Here is a 20,045-nt window from a genome sequence, read left to right as displayed (position 1 = left end):
CAACGGACAAAAACCATGAGCAATGTACGTACGCCAGACATGAAATTGGCGTGGACATTCTCACGTTAATTTCACTGTTAGTACATCCGACCTTGAGTGTAGTGAAGATAATGGGTAGACGCTCAGTCTAGGTGCTAGTTCTGGGTTTATCACCAAGTTCACTCAGGTGTGTCGGCCAGAACACCACTTAAGGCCAAATGTTCCAGAGTATGAAATAAAGAGCGGAGAAATAGTTCTGATTCTGTTTCTTTATTCCTCTTTCTTGTGTGAGTGAGTTTGAGGGTGAGTGTAATTATGAGTGTGGTTTCTATAAAGAGAGAAACAAATTACAAATGAATAAATCAAAAATATGCATACACTCATTCCTCTCTAAGCACTAATATACATTACTAAACAAAGCAAACAATAGTCAGTATATATAACTATACAGTATATCTCTTAAACTCTAATACTGTAAGCATAATGTAAAGATTCAAACACTTATTATAAAGGATCCTCAGATTTTCTATCATAAGTTAAATTCCCACATAGAAAGCACTTACTGTCATCTATGATAATCCACTTTATAGCTTCAACTAACTAAACAGCTGGATGGTTTTATTATGAAAAAACCCCGTACTGAATGCTATATTCCATTCGAGCTAGCAAAGCCTTGACAGAGAAACCTCGATAGCGATCAAAATAACAATATTTACCACCACTTACTTCTTAATTTACTCAACCACAAAGTACTGATCAATCCTAACAACAAATATGAAAGTATGAACACATCTAAACACGATATTACATATCGTTAACTCGACGTACTAAATCAGACGAGTCGAAGCTCAAGCGTGAAATGAACGAACGTGGATATAATTAGCACCACGGTCGCATAGCGACTCCTTAAACTCCTACCTCTTATCCACATCAAATAACAGAAATAACTAGTTTCACAAATAATACAATATCACAGATGTACTTACTCTTCTCATTTACGCACACTCTGAAGAAAGGTGCAGCTCACATCTACAATCCGACCGACCGACTGACTGACTATCTCTATCGTACTGCATACTAACTGTGTGACGTCAGATAGTATACAAACCAGCGCGCGCTTCGGCTACCGTTACAAGCACTGAATAAACGGAAGTAAACGTGAAACATAAAGCCTAATATGGTCAACTACACTAAATAATATCAACACTGACATAACTTTGGGGCCTTTTCTACAGCCGCCCCCGAATGTATGTAATACATTCGCTCATCAATAAAGGCAACAAAGTTCTATGGCTGGGGTGTAGCGGCAGGAGTGGAACCGTTTCCATCTTCTCCAGATGGAAGTGCAGGGAGGACAACCAGCCTGGCAACTGGCCGTGTGTAGATTCTCTCCTTCACCTTTACATCAGCGGACCTGATGTGCCCGTCAGGGCTGGGATGAGTCTTGACCACTTTCCCAATGGGCCAGAGGGCCCTCGGTAGATGTGGGTCAGCGATCATCACTACACAGTCCCCTTCAATATCAGCTGGTGTAGCCTGCCACTTCTGGCGAGCTTGCAGGCTCGGCACATAGAGTCGGATGAAACGGGCCCAAAAGTGGTCAGCCAAAACTTGGGAGTGTTTCCAACGGCGGCGACAGATGAGCTCACTTTCGGGGTAGACTACCTGAGGCAACGAACCATCAGGCCGCCCCATAAGAAGAACACTGGGAGTCACTGGATCTGGGTCGCTGGCATCTGAAGACACATAACCCAAGGGCTTACTGTTAAGGATCCCTTCCACCTCAGTAAGTACAGTGCGAAGCACTTCTTCCGGAACAGGTTGAGCACCGACTGTGGCATAGAGTGCGCTCTTAACTGAGCGTATCTCCCTCTCCCACACCCCTCCGAAGTGAGGAGCGGCTGGGGGGTTAAAGCGGAAGGAGATCTTCTGTGGTGCAAGGAGATGTTGTAGTTCTTTAGACATTCCAGCGAAGGTCTCACGGAGTTCTCGCTCACCTCCCTTGAAATTTGTCCCTTGATCGGAAAACAGCTCGGCAGGTGTTCCTCTACGGGAAATAAACCGACGAAGGGACATCAGAAAAGCATCCGTATCAATAGAGGTAAGGAGGTCCAAGTGCACTGCCCTCGTTGTGAGGCACTTGAAAATGATCCCCCATCTCTTCTCCCGGCGCCGGCCAACTTTGACCTCAAATGGCCCAAAGCAGTCCATCCCTGTAGAATAGAAAGCCGGCTTGTAAAGGCGCAGACGGGCTGATGGCAGGTCTGCCATTTTCGGCACTGCAGGTCTTGCCCTCCATCGCCGACAGTCAGCGCAGCTATACTGGTAGCGCCGGACAGCCTCACGCCCTCGCAGGATCCAGAAGGAGCGTCGAAGCTCAGCGAACACCCGCTCTGGGCCTGGGTGGCGTAGGCGGTTATCGAAGTCTTGGATCAAGAGGGTAGTCACTCGATGACCTGGGTCTAAGATGACTGGATGAAGAGTGGTCAGTTCTAAGCCTTCTGCTCGACGGAGTCGTCCTCCAACACGAATGAGCTCTCCCTTTTCATCCAGCTCTGGAGACAGCGTGCGGAGTCGACTGCTGCTGGGAACTGGTTTACCAGCTTTCAGGAGGCTGTACTCTTGTTGAAAACTATCCCTCTGAGCCCTCTGAAGTATTAACTGTTCAGCCTGTCGGTAGTCTTCAGCTGTGGGCTTATCATTAGAGTTGGCCGCCCCATGCAGCTCCTGCACTGTCTCATCCAGCAGCTCCTTCCACGAGCCATATTGACTCACGTCTGAAGTCGACTGGCTTGATGCAACTGTGGCGACCCCACAGAAAGTAGACTTGCGCAGCTCTGAGGTATCTTCTGCTTGTTCAACAGCAGGGTCCTCTGGCCATGAGTCTGGACTGGTCAGGAGGAAGGCAGGTCCCAGGCTCCATCTATTTGGCTGAACAAGCTCTCTCAGCTTCTTCCCTCGTGTTACGTCATCAGCAGGGTTTCTTGCGGTATCAACATATCTCCAGGCATGCCTGTCAGTCAGCTCCTGTATCTCGGCCACGCGGGTGCCCACAAAAACCTTGAATCGGCAAGATTCAGACCTCAGCCATGTCAGCACCGTTGTGGAATCTGACCAAAGGATTGTATGATCAATGTGGATGGTAAGCTCCCTCTTCAGCACCTGCGAGAGCTGTGCACCCGTAAGGGCAGCACAGAGTTCTAATCGGGGCATAGAGTGAAATCGCTTGGGAGCAACTCTAGAACGGGCCATCAGGAATGACAGATACACTTCACCGTGTCTGTCAGTGGTCCGGAGGTATGCCACTGATCCATAAGCCTCTTCTGAGGCGTCGCAAAATACATGCACCTCTCTCTGAAGACCGGAGGTGTCCACGTCCTTCGACAAGTATGGTCGGGGCAGGGTGACTTGAGATAAGACTTGTAATTCTTCTTCCCAGTCTTTCCACTGCTGCAGAAGCTCCTGCGGTAGTAATGGATCATCCCATCCCCTGTGTTTGTCCCAAAGGTGTCGGACAATTATCTTAGCCCTGGTGGTGTAGGGTAGGATGAACCCCAAGGGGTCGTACTGACTCGCCAGCACCTTATAGATATTACGCATCGTGGGAACCCCGTACTCCACATGGCGATGCTTGTAGCCAAGTACATCCGTGTGGAAGAGCCAGCTTAGCCCTAGAGTAGATTCTGGGGTATCTGTCTTGTTCTGAGCCAGCCATAGCTCAACACTGGCAGAGCAGCTCTCTTGTGGTAGGTGACTTATTACACCTGGTTCGTTGCTTGCCCACTGACGCAGATCAAAGCCTGCAGACGCAAGAAGGGCTCGTAGCTTGTCTACAAGGTGCCTCGCATCAGCAATATTGGGAACACTCTGGAGGCAGTTATCTACATAAAAGCATTTCTCAACTGAGAACCTCACCTCTTCATCTGGCTGGCTGTTATCAGAGACGTGGCGCTGTAAGGCGAATGTGGCACAGCAGGGGCTACATGTTGTACCAAACGGTAGCACCTGCCACTCGTACACTGCAGGAGGGCCTTCTTGACTGACGTCGCGCCAAAGGAATTTGAGCAGAGCACGATCTTCTGGGAGGAGGCGAACTTGGTGGAACATGCCTCTGATGTCTCCGCTAACCGCAACTGCATGCTCTCGGAATCTTAGCAGAACTCCCAGTAGTGATGCTCCTAATGTCGGCCCAGGCAGTAGATGGTCATTGAGGATCTGCCCTCGATACTGGTAGGAGCAGTTGAATACCAGCCTATTCTTGCCATTATGGCTCACCAGATGGTGAGGAATATACCATTCCTCACAACCTTCCTCGGCTGAAACTTTCGGTCCACACTTGATGACATAGCCCGCCTTGATAAGTTTCTCCATCTCCACTCTGTAGGCTTCTGCCCGTGCAGAATCTCTAGCCAGTCGCCTCTCTACACTTCTTAAACTGGGCATGACGGCTTCTTCAGTAGCCTGAAAGAGCGGCATGTCTCTCTTGCGGAGCAGCGGGGTGGCGTAACGTAGAATGCCATCAACCTCTACCCTGATGGTTTTGGTCTCCAGGATGCTGATGGCCTCTTGGTCCTGTCTTGAACGAGTAACTAGTTTCTCGCTTCTGAATGGGACATCGTCGACCTGCCATAATCTCTCAACATGTTTCATCAGTTCGCTCACCTGGGGTGCTACTGTTGTAAATAGACACTGCCGTGGTTGGGTGAGGTGACAGACTACACTCGCTGGGCCCTGCAGTGTCCAGCCCAACCTTGTGCGGATGGCAGCAGGCCCTCCTGGAGGTCCCAATCTGACAGGTTCAATGGGAGTGACGAGATGGGGGTGGTCACTTCCAATTAGAAGCAGGGGCTTAACATTCATAAGGGTCTGAATGGGAAGGCCAATAAGGTGCTTGTATGTGTTCCTGAGTTGCTCCATGGGGTAAGTATGGGTAGCTAGTCCAATACGAGCACTGGTGAATGCACCTATGATCTTGAACTTAGTCTTTGGCTTTGACGGCGAAGAAATGGAGAACGACACTGATGCACCACGGAGGGTCCGCACTTCATCTCTAATTGTGCGTAGTGGTAGGTTCTCTTGAATCCCCTGCACACCTAGCTTCTCTGCAGCATCTGGCAACAGCATAGTTCTCTCTGAACCGTCGTCAAGTATGGCATAGGTGTTGATTGATTGGTCACCATGGTGAATGAGGACTTTGACAACTTTAAGAAGAACCCGACTGCCTTCAGTGGGTCTGTCTAGATACAGAACCTCTGTTGTGCCCCTTATGCCATGGCTTTCCGCTGCTGGTGTCGATGATGCCTCCTTAGGTGACCTCATATTCACCTCATGCAGCACCTGGAGGTGTTTCCCTTGGCAGAGGCTGCAAGTTTTCTTTAAGTTGCACTGAGCCGCCTGGTGTGGCCGTGCACATCGCCAACATCTCTTGTTCCTTTTAATCCATTCAGTCAGCTGATCCTTTGATAGCCTGGATACCTCTGTACACTGGCTAAGGTAGTGTTCCTCGTTATTGCAGAATGGACAGTATGGCTTGCTCTTGTTCCCTTTGAAGGAGCTGCGTGGCACTGGAGCCTCAGGTTTCTTAGCTGTGTCCTTCACACCATGGAGGACAGTGGTAGGTTGCTTACCCTTCCTACCCTCTTGTCGGAACACCGGCTTCTCCCGCACTCCTCTCACAGCTAACTGTCCTTCAAAGTCCTGGCACCAAGACTCGTATTTCAGCCAATCTGAAAGATTAGTTAAGGTGTGGGTTCTTGTTCCCTGATGATACATGCAGCGGCGAAACTCGGCTCTTTGCTCAGACGGCAGCTTGCTCAGCAGACGAGCAACATGTGAGCCGCATTGTAGTTCCACTTCACCCTCGTGGCCTAGTGTTTTCAGCATTCCCACGAGTGACTGGATCTGGAGTGCAAACTTCTCAAATGCAGCGAAGTCTCCCCGTCTTATGTCTGGTGAGTCCAGTACAGCAGCAATACGCCTCAGCGCTATCTGATGTGGTTGGCCAAACTTGTCATTCAGGGCAACCATTGTGTCTGAAAAGGGTGTTGGGGAGTTAAGGTAAGCATCTGCTATTAACCTGGCTTCTTCTAGTTGCAGGTGATCGACCAACACTTGGTATTTAAACAGCTCAGATGCGTCATGTGGTAAGAGGTTTTCCAATGAGATCTTGAGCCGTGCGAACTCACTTGGGTCCCGACTGGCGAAGTTGCGGATTGTTGGGCGTGGCCCACGGTAACTTGGCTCTGGGACGTTGGAGTTATGACCCTGAGGTGATCTAAAGGGCAGTGGCTGTGTCCATGCCATGCTTGGATGTCGCTGTTGGGGCGTTGCGTTACAGCCAAGCTTACTCCGTTGACCACTATAACCTGTAGGGCACTTGGGCTCAGCTGGAGGTAATCCGTGTGACTGTGGCAGAAACTGAACGGGCTTGAACCAGGGCGATGGCTGACGGACAGTGTCCTCCCATGGCTTTGCAGTAGGAAGGGCCCCACGTGCTGAGTGATAAACTTGTGGCTGGCCCACAAACATGTCAGGAGCTGGGGCTGGCAATGCTTCTTCCTTAGTTCTTGGAACCTCATCTGTTCTCCTAATAAGCGAATTTAGCATAGGTGGGTCACCAGGCAGAAGTTCGTCAATTACTGGGTCTGGCCATGGTGGTGGTGCAGGCCAATCATCCTCTTCCTCAGCGTTAGGTTCACTTTCAACAGGTGGCCGTGATGACATCACCGTTAACTCTGGCTTTCTGGTATGAAGAGAGGTTGGACTCTGCATGTTGCAAACAGAATCTACTAACTGTCTCATGTCTGCTCGCAGCGCTCTAAGCTCGACTAAGTCTGATGCCATGTGCCGCTGTGTCTGCTGCAGGAGGTGTCTTTCATGACGAATGTCATCTAACTCAACTCGGCTGTCATGCTGTGGATGTATGGGGTGCAGCGCTGGAGGTAGGGGAGTAGAGTAATCTCGTAGCTGTTCCCTAAACTCTCTCTCTGGAAACCGCTGGGGGGCTAGCTGATTCTTCTGGCTGTGCTGTTGGTTCTCAGCCCTATAGCCCAGGTCCATCTCCTGAAGAATAGCATCCCGCCTCTGGCGTCGAAGAGGAGAGTCTGGTGGGGAGGTGAGGGATGTCATCCTGGCATTTCCCTCCTGGTGAGAACTCTCTGATTCCTCTCTGTACCTCTGACCGATGTAGCCTCTATAATCGACCTCATAATCTGCATAGCGCACAGGTGGGCGAATGTGCCGTTTGGGACGTGCACCACTAGCATCATACTCTGGATGTAGTTCCATCTCTGACGTAAACTCAGTGATCCGGCTCGAAGGACCATCAATGTAGTGAAGATAATGGGTAGACGCTCAGTCTAGGTGCTAGTTCTGGGTTTATCACCAAGTTCACTCAGGTGTGTCGGCCAGAACACCACTTAAGGCCAAATGTTCCAGAGTATGAAATAAAGAGCGGAGAAATAGTTCTGATTCTGTTTCTTTATTCCTCTTTCTTGTGTGAGTGAGTTTGAGGGTGAGTGTAATTATGAGTGTGGTTTCTATAAAGAGAGAAACAAATTACAAATGAATAAATCAAAAATATGCATACACTCATTCCTCTCTAAGCACTAATATACATTACTAAACAAAGCAAACAATAGTCAGTATATATAACTATACAGTATATCTCTTAAACTCTAATACTGTAAGCATAATGTAAAGATTCAAACACTTATTATAAAGGATCCTCAGATTTTCTATCATAAGTTAAATTCCCACATAGAAAGCACTTACTGTCATCTATGATAATCCACTTTATAGCTTCAACTAACTAAACAGCTGGATGGTTTTATTATGAAAAAACCCCGTACTGAATGCTATATTCCATTCGAGCTAGCAAAGCCTTGACAGAGAAACCTCGATAGCGATCAAAATAACAATATTTACCACCACTTACTTCTTAATTTACTCAACCACAAAGTACTGATCAATCCTAACAACAAATATGAAAGTATGAACACATCTAAACACGATATTACATATCGTTAACTCGACGTACTAAATCAGACGAGTCGAAGCTCAAGCGTGAAATGAACGAACGTGGATATAATTAGCACCACGGTCGCATAGCGACTCCTTAAACTCCTACCTCTTATCCACATCAAATAACAGAAATAACTAGTTTCACAAATAATACAATATCACAGATGTACTTACTCTTCTCATTTACGCACACTCTGAAGAAAGGTGCAGCTCACATCTACAATCCGACCGACCGACTGACTGACTATCTCTATCGTACTGCATACTAACTGTGTGACGTCAGATAGTATACAAACCAGCGCGCGCTTCGGCTACCGTTACAAGCACTGAATAAACGGAAGTAAACGTGAAACATAAAGCCTAATATGGTCAACTACACTAAATAATATCAACACTGACATAACTTTGGGGCCTTTTCTACAGCGTGAAAGCTGGCGTAAGCAAAGATTTTGTGCGTACGCAATATTGATACATGAGGCCCCAGGAGATTTTGGAGCACTTCATGCTACCATCTGCTGAAAAGCTTTATGGAGATTAAGATTTCATTTTCCAGCACGACCTGGCACCTCCTCACAGTGCCAAAACCACTGGTAAACGGTTTACTGACCTGAACCCCATAGAGTATCTGTGGGATATTGTGACGAGAAAGTTGAGAGACGCAAGACCCAACACTCTGGATGAGCTTAAGGCCGCTATCGAAGCATCCTGGGCCTCCATAACACCTCAGCAGTGCCACAGGCTGATTGCCTCCATGCCACGCTGCATTGAAGCAGTCATTTCTGCAAAAGGATTCCCGACCAAGTATTGAGTGCATGACTGAATATAATTATTTGAAGGTTGAAATTTTTTATATTAAAAACACTTCTTTTATTGGTCGGATGAAATATGCTAATTTTTTGAGATAGGAATTTTGGGTTTTCATGAGCTGTATGCCAAAATCATCAGTATTAAAACAATAAAAGACCTGAAATATTTCAGTTGGTGTCCAATGAATCTAAAATATATGAAAGTTAATTTTTATGATTACATTATGGAAAATAATGAACTTAATCACAATATGCTAATTTTTTGAGAAGGACCTGTATGTGCGATTCACCATGTAGAAAACAGTAAATGTGTGAACAAGTGACCGATTTTAGCCACAGCTTCAGCGTCTATTTAAAATGAAGGGGGCTGAGCTTCAGCTTCTAGAGAGCATTTGACTGGACAGAAAATCTGATGAGAATCTGAAGTGCAGAGTGATGTCATCAAAATAATTGATTTTGGGAATGAGACACTGTAAGTTTTGAATGCTTATCTCTTCTAAATGCAAATTTTGTCATTATTTTGGATCACACTAGCTTATAGATAACAGTAAGGCTAACATTCATACTAAAAGCCAAAAACCTCAATCCTGATTTCATGGGGACTTTAAAACAGCTGTCATGAGTCAGTGTAGCCTACAGACGAAATGTTTCTTTGGAACAATCCTTCAAGCAATGACGTGCATATATCTAGATATGTCTAATAATAAGTGCCTGATAATATACACATTTTAATCTACTGTTTAACGGTTTCTTTTTTACAACAACAATTGTATAAATGGACAATGGTGATGATGACAGGACGATATTATTATATAAGTACATGCAGATGGCGCTGTTTCAGCAGTTCCGTCTCTAAGTGCCGCGTGAGAGATCGAGCAACATAAACATATCTCTTCCGTTTCATAATATTCCACGTTGATAGACACTCAGATTTTGTTGCTCAGTGTGTGTTATTATTGTTGAACACAGGATGGACTTCACAATCCGGGCCGCCACGCTCGAGGACTGTAAGGATATCTCGCGGATGATTCTGGTGAGTCGAAACGCCCATACGCGTCGCGTGCGTCTATTTCTGACGATTTTAGAACATAATCTTCCGCGTCACCGGCAGCATGCGCAGTCTTTCATTATCCTCCAAACTCCGTTATGTGTAACGTGGGTATAATGACATCAGTGATGGCTGGTTTACAGTAAGCCATGTTTACTTGATACACTGTAATCTGACACTTTCCTGTCGTCGAACGAAGTGGACTGCATTTCAAATGCTCGGGAACGTGCAGTAGCCTTCACCTGTCAGCCGCGACATTTTTTTTACAGTATATGGTTTTGAACCGAGCCATAGAGAGAAAGAGTTGCGACACGCTTTGATGTCGCCGCTATGGCTGTCACGTGGTTCATGTAAGCCCCAATAGTTCCAAAACGCTGGCTGTCATGTTCTTCTATGCAACAGACATTATTGAACGGTAAATATAAAATAAAACACACACCCAAGTAATTTTTCAGCTGTTACTGCATTATTGCATTTAGTTAATGTCAGTTTTGCATTTGGAGAGGCAGGGTGACAACGAAATACTCATATTACTTAGATAAGTTTTAGGGTTTTTTTGGAGGTAAAAGCTTAGTGTTCATGTTCACATGGGTAGTAGCACTGGCTTTAGCGGCTCATCTGATGATGGACTTCTCATGATATTTATTTTAGCACAACTGGGCTGTATTAGGCTATTGATCCGTGATCTTGCAGTGGCGGTCCGTTCAGAATTCCAACCAACATAAAATAGGCTATAAATAATTACGCTGTGCACATACAAATTAATGATTAAGGAGGGAAATGGACTGCTCCCATAACGTAGAAAGCAACGACTATATTTGCAGCAATGTTCGGTAAATATTAACTTCATAAAATGAAACCGGAGAGATAGTTAATGAGTGAATTAACTATGTTCCTAAATACGTAGCTAAATAACTGTTAACGGGATTAATTTCAGGATGGCTAATGTACCCCGTCATCCTACCCTAATCATAGACTAAACCATTCATCAGAAAACACACACAAATACATGTAGGCCTATACGATGTACTGTGTACAGTACACATGTATATATATTTCAATCACACATAACTAACCCTAACCCATACACATAATATATTAATTGTGTGTGTGTATATATATATATATATGCATGTGTATTTATGTAGGCCTATATGTATTACACAAACACACATTTTGACAAATATGCATATATACACACATAACCCTAACCCATTTAAATAAATGAATTGTGTGTGTGTGTATATAATATTATATATATGTATATATATATATATATATAAAAATATTATTATTAATAATATTCTATATTATATTAGGTTAACGTAAGTTAGCTAACGTTAGTGTCACGTAAGCTATAGCTGCAATTAACCTATTACCTTCCAATAAACATTAACTAAAACTGGCTACATAAAATATAACTCCTGACTAGATTCACGAGAGGTCGGCTAATGTGTGTGAAAGTAAAAAAATACAGTAATTTCATTAATTTACCAGCGAGCCTACTTCAGAAACACTGAAAATGAATGGGGTTCAATGCTGGAACTATCCGTGTTTGGAACTATCGGCTGCTCCACGACACGCGTTACTTCCGCATTCCAAAGTTCCTTTGGCGTTCTATGGGAGTGTCGCAACTCTTTCTCTCTATGGCTCTGGTTTTGAATGGTGGATCTGAATGATGATGAAAATCAGATCATATCGTGTCCGCTACAATAAGCAGGCCAGTGTCACGTCATGGATTTAATGTACCTCATTATTAATAAATAAATAAATAATATTATTATGCACTTTGCAGAATAGTGATAATTGGCCCCGCAAAATCAAGCCATAAACTGTTTGTATTATCGAATCCTTTTAACTATAGGAACTGGCAGAGCATGAAAAAGTTTCAGACCAGATCAAGATTACACAAAGAGGTAGGCATGATTGTCATATCTCTCCAATACAAATACAATGATTTGTTTATAATAATTTATACTGTGGATTGTTTGGAGCTGATACCAATCATACAACTTTTACTACAGATCTGGAGCAGGATGGATTCTCCAAAAACCCTTTTTTCCATGGAATTATTGCTGAAGTGCCAGAGCATCTTAAGTCCAGAGATGGTGAGAAAAAATAACCTGGTTGCCTGTTTCAATATTTACCTTTGATCAAGAAAACTTCAGATAAAAACTGAACAGTAAAAACAGTCCTTCTGTGTTGGTCTGCATTAGGATACAAATTTGTTATATAATCTGGGCATGCGTGTCATGTCTAGCCTGAGTGCATGGATGTTACATAAGCTAGTTTTGCCATTGTATTCTCTGTTGCATTACCTCCCCAGAGTTACACATATATATATTTTCTACAAGGGGTCATGATACAACATGCATATAAGAGGTCTTTGTACCATTAAAAAATCTTGTAAGTTTCATGGCTTAAAACATCCTCCTCATTATAAACAAATCCGTTATTTAATAAAGCTCCAAAAATGGCTCATACATCAGGCAAATACACTATATTGCCAATAGTATTGTGACAACCCTCCAAATCATTGAATTCAGGTGTTCCAATCACTTACATGGCAACAGTTGTATAAAATCAAGCACCAAGGCATGCAGACTGCTTATTCAAACATTTGTGAAAGAATGGGTAGCTCTCAGGAGCTCAGTGAATTCAAGCGTGGCACAGTGATAGGTTGCCATCTGTGCAATAAGTACATTCGTAAAATTTTCACTACTAAATATTCCACAGTCAACTGTTAGTGGTATTATAACTGGGGCTGCAAAATTAATCGCAATTTACATGAAATCGCACTTAAACCGATTTGGCTTATCACGATTATGAAATTGCATCAAACATATTTCCAAACATGAGAAGCATTTATTAACTTCTTGTCCAACAAAAGACAACATTTAATAACATGCTGCTTTTACTCCAAACTCACTTCATAACAACAGTTGAGCATCCTCCTGTGAGATGATGTGGCTTCTTACACAAAAATAAGGCAATCGTGTGTTTATTAGTCATGTTTAATCAATCAAAGCGTTTCAATCTTCTGTTTATTCAGCTACAGCGATGATGCCCATAGGGATTTCCTCGATGTGCTATCATACTTCTGCTGCGGGGCATATTTGGCGTGTCTGCGTGAGAGCGCCCTCTGGCGTTCAGATGGAGCAGCATTTCCTCCAATCAGCCGCTCTGCACTGATAAGCTGCACATAAAATAATCGCACATAAAATAATGCCTTTATTGGCCATAAAATAACCCGAATTATAACAAAGTGGAAGCAATTGGGAACAAAAGCAACTCAGCCATGAAATGGTAGGCCACGTAAAATCACAGACCGGAGTCAGTGCATGCTGTGGCGCAGAAGTCGCCAACTTTCTGCAGAGTCAATAGCTACAGACCTCCAAACTTTGTGTGGCCTTCAGATTAGCTCAAGAACAGTGCATAGAGAGCTTCATGGAATGGGTTTCCATGGCCGAGTAGCTGCATCCAAGCCTTACATCACCAAGTGCAAAGCAAAGCTACGGATGCAGTGGGGTAAAGCACGCCGCCACTGAACTCTAGAGCAGTGGAGATTTGTTCTCTGGAGTGACGAATCACGCTTCTCTGTCTATCAATCCAATGGACAAGTCTGGGTTTGGTGGTTGCGATAGAGAATGGTACTTGCCTGACTGCATTGTGCAAAGTGTAAAGTTTGGTGGAGGGGGGATTAAGGTGCGGGGTTGTTTTTCAGGGCTTGGCCCGTTAGTTCCAGTGAAAGGAACACTTAATGCTTCAGCATACCAAGACATTTTGGATAATTTCATGGACACTGTTTAGACAACAGTTTGGAGATGGCCCCTTCCTGTTCCAACATGACTGCGCACCAGTGCTCAAAGCAAGGTCCATAAAGACATGGATGAGCGAGTTTTGTGTGGAGTCAGTGTCCTGACCTCAACCCGACAGAACACCTTTGGGATGAATTATAGCGGAGACTGCAAGCCAGACCGTCTCGTCCAACATTAGTGCCTGACCTCACAAATGCGCTTCTAGAAGAATGGTCAAAAATTCCCATAAACGCACCTTCCCAGAAAGCCTTCCCAGAAGAGTTGAAGCTGTTATAGCTGCAAAGGGTGGGCCAACTCCATATTAAACCCTACGGTTTAATAATGGGATGTCAATGTAATGGAGAGTTCACAAGGAAACTTTTGTTGAAAGTTGAAGCAGCAACTGTATTGAATCTGACAGCAGCTGCATCACAAACTGTAAGTAAATGATTTCATAATGCTTTGTCTGTAAATAACGGTATTTTTTTTTTACTGCATTAACATTATTAGTGAACTTCAAGGAACATATTAAAATAATAAAAATGAAACCATGTCATGACCCCTTTATGTTAAATTGCATTTACGTATGCAAGTTAGAATAGGAAACTAATTAAGTACCAAGCCAAATGTGCTAATGTGAAGGGGAAAAAAAGAGCAATAAAGGAACACATTACTGATATTGTGCTGACTGCGTATGTTTTGCAACTTGATATTGTTAGCTCACAGTGTTGTTTCTGAGTTTTGTGTTTTTATTTTGATTCTCTTATTTTGACAGAAATGATTCTCTTTACAGGTCATACCAAGGTTGGTTACTCAATGTACTTCTACACGTACAGCTCATGGAAAGGTCGGGCTGTGTACATGGAGGATCTGTACGTGATGCCAGAGTTCAGAAGTATGGAAACGACACTGTGCTTTCGTTTATTTGAATGTAACATAAACTGATTCATGATTTTCTGTGCGTATTTCCAGGGAAAAGCATTGGCAAGGCTCTGATGGCCAAAGTTTCCCAGGTAAGGGGAGTTTATTTACGCTAGATAAATACAGCATGTGCAGCCGGTCAGAAGAAGCGGTTGAATCTGTTGTGATTTAGAAAACTGTTTGTTAACTGTGCACAAGTTGACATGTTTGTGTTCATGATCTCCCTCAGCTTGGTCTGGCTGCTGGTTGCACTCAGCTGAATTTCACTGTGCTGGACTGGAACAAGTCATCTCTTGACTTCTACCGAAAGCAGGGCTGCTGGGATGTGACCTCTGACCTCGGCTATCACTGCATGCGCTGTGAAGGCGATGCCCTTGAACACTTGGCACAGGGGGACCTTTAAATTTTGAAGCACAATGAGTCACAGACCAGAGCCACAAGGAACAAGTTGTTTGATAAGCACAGGAAGAGAGTAATCTGTCAGTAAAAATGGGCAAAATGGATTATCTAACTGTGCTTATCTCCTATATCAATTTTCTATATAGACAAGAAACATTACAGAGAACAACAGCAACCAGATGCTGCACATGCACATGCATTGTAATTTCAAGTGATACAGATTCATTTTACACATTTAAATTGTGAAGTTTGGCCTAACCAAAGATTCAGAAGTGCACTGTTGTCTTATTGGGCATATTATGATATTATCATTTTTCTACCAGTGGAAGTGAAATTGTTACAGTTGGTTCTGTTACCTTTAGATGTTCTATTTAAATAGCCATTTTAGTGTTTAGCCATATATATGCTATTTTATTTGTACATTTGAATATGTGTTTGCTTAAATATCTGGGGCCTGTACCATGATGGAAGTTGAACAAACTCAGGGTTACAGGATTAGTTTAGAGTTGACAAAACCAAACCAATCCAACCAGGCTTTGTTGGTACCATGATACTGATCATCAACTTTCTCTGTCAACTCAGGCTTTGATCCTGAGTTTAGGAGTTCAAGTGTGACATCAGTAGCGAAAATCCAATCCAAAAGTTTTTTTTATACAGCTGATAAAGGTATTAAGAGAATTGAACATTTAAGCTCACATTTGGTCATTTTATAGCTTCATCTATTGATGCTAAAGCGTATTTATATTACCTTTATATATTTATTCATTTAAACTGCATAATAATAATTGATGAACTAAAATTGTACATGTGTGATTGATAAAGGGTTTAATAATTACATAAATAATATCTAAATCATACAAATTTATTATTCTAAATAAGCATTACTAAAAACCAGACAATTTTGTCTGTAAAAATCATTTGCTATGTAGTGACCTTTAATTTGGAGTAGAAACAGGTGGGGTGACTTTATCGCATCAGACATGAGTCACTTTGCTCACAGCTGATTGGTCCAAGTTCGGTTTGCAACCTCTTACCTGGAACATAACCTGCCCCGGACCAGGTTAGCTGTGGAGCGTAAGTTACTATGGCGATGAACTGCTAAAAGTCAAACCACTTTCATGGTCCCTAAAACCCAGAGTTGACGCAAACTAAACTGAAACATAGCTGGCTAGCCACCTAAACCGGCTTCATGGTATAGGCCCCTGGTCAGTCCAGCTCACAAATCGACCTTATCTGGAAAAGATACACAAGTAATGTTCTTAAACTGTGTTGCAAAATATGGAGAAATGATTGGTACACAAGAGTCACAGGCACCTAGAAAATGAAGATTGGTTCGTTTGCGTTTTACTTGCACAGTTATGAGCCACACACTTTTCTCATCTAACATTTGATAACTGTCACCAGGCATTTGTCTGTCATAACAGAGAATAAGCTCACCAAAACTAGAGAAATGCACTACAATTGTAATTAAGATGAATCCTGTGTTATTGGTTAGTGGAAGCATGGTGGGATTTTGCCGTTCTGAATAGCTTTTTGTGCATTTTTTTAGAAACCGGATATTTTTAATTTTATTAAGAAAGTGTCGTGCTGTTACTGAAAACAACACAAAAATGAACAACATACAACTCATAAGTACCTCAGTCTATACATTTAGTTTAATGACCTGCTAGAAAGAAACTGTTATTTTGTAGCACTTAAAGGGGCTATATGCGTTTTTCTGAAATTTAAACTCGCGACTGAAAACTAAGATTTCATCAAAAAGATCTTCATTTGTTTTTCAAAGATGACATGAGAGTAATTATTGACAGAATTTTCATTTTTGGGTGAACTATCCCTTTAAGCCTTTAAAACAATGTGATCTAGATTAGTGTTGAACAAAACAATGCACGACTAATCATAAAATAAGCTGCTGAGAGTTAATGAGTTTATAAAAGAGTTATTGCCATCAAAGTTCACTTTTAAATCGATGACCATACGATAAATTGTTGCTGAGAGAAGGATTCACATTTGGCCTGCAGTGCAGATCACTACATTTCTAATCTGCTCAAACGCCAACATGTTGCAGTTTCTACACCTTAACCAACAGCGACATCAAGTGTTCACCCGGAGAAGTGATTAACGATATACCACATTTTTCCCAGAGCACTCCTCTGAGGAGTTCAAGTAGTATTTCAATGACCGCAACTGAAATAACAATTGTGAAGTACATAATGTTCCTTTGTTTAATGAATCCATTAAAATCTCGTAGCGAATTAAATAAGTAAACCCCCATGTGAATCATACGCAGGCTGTGATTTGCTATTTTTCTGACTCATAATAATCAAACTCATTGCCAGGAAACAACATGTTGTTTATGTCTTATTATGAGAGGGAGAATGAAAAGCACAACTACGCACATCTTCACATTATTAACATTTATGTTTAGAAACGATGAGACTGCACTACCCATCATTTTAGAGACCACAGAGGAGATAAAAATAACAGATTTTATAAATAGCCTGTAAAGTTTGGGGATGTTTGGTTCAGGAAATGTGCTACCAGGATGGTGTGTCCATTAAAACACAGGGGTCCAGTACTCAGTCCAGACTCATTTATCGTAACAGATCGTGAATCAGGCCAAGGGTAGAATGGGAATCAGATATAGAGTTGTATGGTTTCTATAAACAAATAAACAACAAACAGAATCTTGAATATAATTAACACCATAGACCTTCAAGTAATAAATCTTTAATCACATAATCCAATCCTAAACAATTCAACATCAAGATAAGAACACTGAAACATAAGAATCATAATCACATAGAACATTTCAGAATTAGACCCAAACATAATATCAAGAATTAACATTATAAAACAAATCAAAAGGGCACAAACTTACATTGTCAGGAACACATCACTCTAAAAAGCCTATTCAACATATTACATTTACGATTAAAAAATCACCAAGCTCATGCATACAATTTACATGTATAAGTGAATACATGCTAATATTTTAATAACCACTGCTAATGTAATAGCAGACACATACAATTAATTGATAGCCCTATACTATATCAAGTAGCTTCTACTATCAAACTTCATTCAGGTTACATAAAGAACCCAAAATATGTATTGATGGAGTATTTTCATATGAAATAGAGCCTGATATGTTGTATACTGTCAGGGCTAATTTGAATTGTTTTGATAGTGTAAACGACTGAAGAGTTACGGTAATATGAATACAGCTTGGTGGCAACACAGCCGGTTTAAGAGGGTTAAACCCAATAAGATCATACTAGCATATGCAAAAAATTATAAACATTTTACATTTAAAGGTAGGGTAGGCAATTATCGGAGTAGCTAGCAATAGTGGGCCAGCTTTGAAAACACGAGAACCCGCACTCACTTCAAAGCCACGTGTCTTTAAAGCCATGCCTCCTTCAAACCACATGAACAAGTACAGCAGAGTCTGCAAAGCGTTGTGAGATCAGAGACGCGTAAAATTACATCATTTCTCAAAGAACATAACATTATGTCTGTGTCCCGGGTGCTCTGTGTAGACCTAAACTATATATAATCGCATCTTAATAAGATATAAGTCAGCATTTGAACAGCTTTAAAGTTTTTTATTTATTTTTACATTTGTATCATTGGATATTTGAGAAAGCTGAAATCCAGTACTTACGTTTAAAACAGAGCCATATAGAGATAGAGCTGCGACAACTCCATACACTCCGCTGTTTTTTTGTTTGTTTATTTTTTACAGCAATGGCTCGTGGAGCCTCTCAATAGTTCCCGGAAGTAGCAGCCGCGCCGTAGAGTTACAGCAGAACAGACCGTTTGTGATGCACTTTTAAAGGTGCAATGTGTAATATTTCTGAGGATCTATTGACAGAAATGCTATATAAGATCTATAACTATGTTTTCAGTGGTGTATAAAGACCTTGCATAATGAACCGTTATGTTTTTATTACCTTAGAATGAGACATTTATATCTCCATAACCGCGGGCACCCCCTTCTATGGAGGTCGACATATTGTGTCGTCATGTTTCTACCTTAGCTGACAGCGAACAAACTAGTGACTTTCGTCACTACCTTGAAAAATAAGTTTTCAGTGGTATATAAAGCCTGAACCGTTATATTTGTATTACCTTAGAATGAGCAGTTTTACTGAATAATTAAGTAAACATAATTTCTTAATTTACCCTTGTAAAGAAACCTCATTGCTGAACTGGCTACTCTCTGCTGTCTCAGACGACGACATGTTTTCCTGTCGGCCACCATAACTTTTGTTGGTTGCAATTCATAACCTCACCACTAGATGCCGCTTAAAATCAAACATTACACCTTTAAAAGACATTTAAAGAATAAGTATATTATCAGTACATCTGAATCAAATTAATTTGTGCATTAAAGCATGCTAGTTGATTATTGCTCTCTAAATTCATAGTTTTAGGGGACGTTATCAGATAAAGATGGGTCATTGGATAAAGTTATAGCGCATAACAAACCACGAACAGCCTATTAATGATTAAGCCCATTCTATTAATGCAGTTTTATCCTTTGTTGTGAAATAAGAGGGAAAGGCTCCTAAACAGGGGTTATAACATTGTGAAGTGTGACAGGTGGAAGTGACAAAAAAATCCAGTTCCTTATTAAATGTGCAATAACGAAAACAAATCCTTATACAAGATTGCATATTTGAGAAACAAAAACGTAGCCTACAGCTGGAGTTTTTTAGGCATTGTTTTTCTGTTGACTATTACCTGTCTATATTATTTTTCAGCTCAGCTGATTTTTGGATTGATGGGAAAAGGAGATGGCAGTTTATTCGTGAGATTAAAAACAATGCTTAAAGCAGCAAGACGTTTTAAAAAAAAAAAATCACACGAGGCTAAATGGGGAATCATACTAAATACCATTAACTGTATTATATACTACAGCTGTATATAATTTGTCCCGTTTTGGTCTTTGTGAAAAAGTGCATTTAGATCGCTCTTGCTGATTTGAGCATATTTACTCCTCTCTGTGTCAGACACTAAAGAACAACAGAGGAAAGGACAGACAACATGCTTGACATGCAGTTTATTAGA

At 42.0% G+C, this 20,045-nt stretch overlaps 1 protein-coding gene and 1 long non-coding RNA gene across 2 annotated transcripts in view; one reads left to right on the top strand and one right to left on the bottom strand.

The window, feature by feature from the left end:
* The window catches only part of sat2a.1 (spermidine/spermine N1-acetyltransferase family member 2a, tandem duplicate 1), a 30,860-nt gene extending 13,606 nt beyond the window's left edge, over positions 1-17,254 (top strand). The window contains exons 3-8 of the mRNA XM_077227660.1: positions 9,777-9,840; positions 11,720-11,771; positions 11,880-11,963; positions 14,446-14,547; positions 14,625-14,665; positions 14,803-17,254. Of these exons, the coding sequence (XP_077083775.1) occupies positions 9,778-9,840; positions 11,720-11,771; positions 11,880-11,963; positions 14,446-14,547; positions 14,625-14,665; positions 14,803-14,976 (516 nt within the window). The 5' untranslated portion in view covers position 9,777 and the 3' untranslated portion in view covers positions 14,977-17,254. The remainder of the gene's footprint in view (positions 1-9,776; positions 9,841-11,719; positions 11,772-11,879; positions 11,964-14,445; positions 14,548-14,624; positions 14,666-14,802) is intronic.
* The window catches only part of LOC143736887 (uncharacterized), a 40,044-nt gene continuing 34,836 nt past the window's right edge, over positions 14,838-20,045 (bottom strand). Inside the window, exon 3 of the long non-coding RNA XR_013203592.1 lies at positions 14,838-14,970. This is a non-coding gene — a long non-coding RNA (uncharacterized LOC143736887). The remainder of the gene's footprint in view (positions 14,971-20,045) is intronic.

Source organism: Siphateles boraxobius, unplaced genomic scaffold, assembly GCF_051911475.1.
Source record: "Siphateles boraxobius isolate OS27281-9 unplaced genomic scaffold, OSU_SipBor_1 130, whole genome shotgun sequence".
In the NCBI taxonomy this organism is placed as follows: domain Eukaryota; kingdom Metazoa; phylum Chordata; class Actinopteri; order Cypriniformes; family Leuciscidae; genus Siphateles; species Siphateles boraxobius.
Note: the sequence above shows the minus strand (reverse complement) of the source record. Positions and strands in the feature narration are given on the sequence as shown.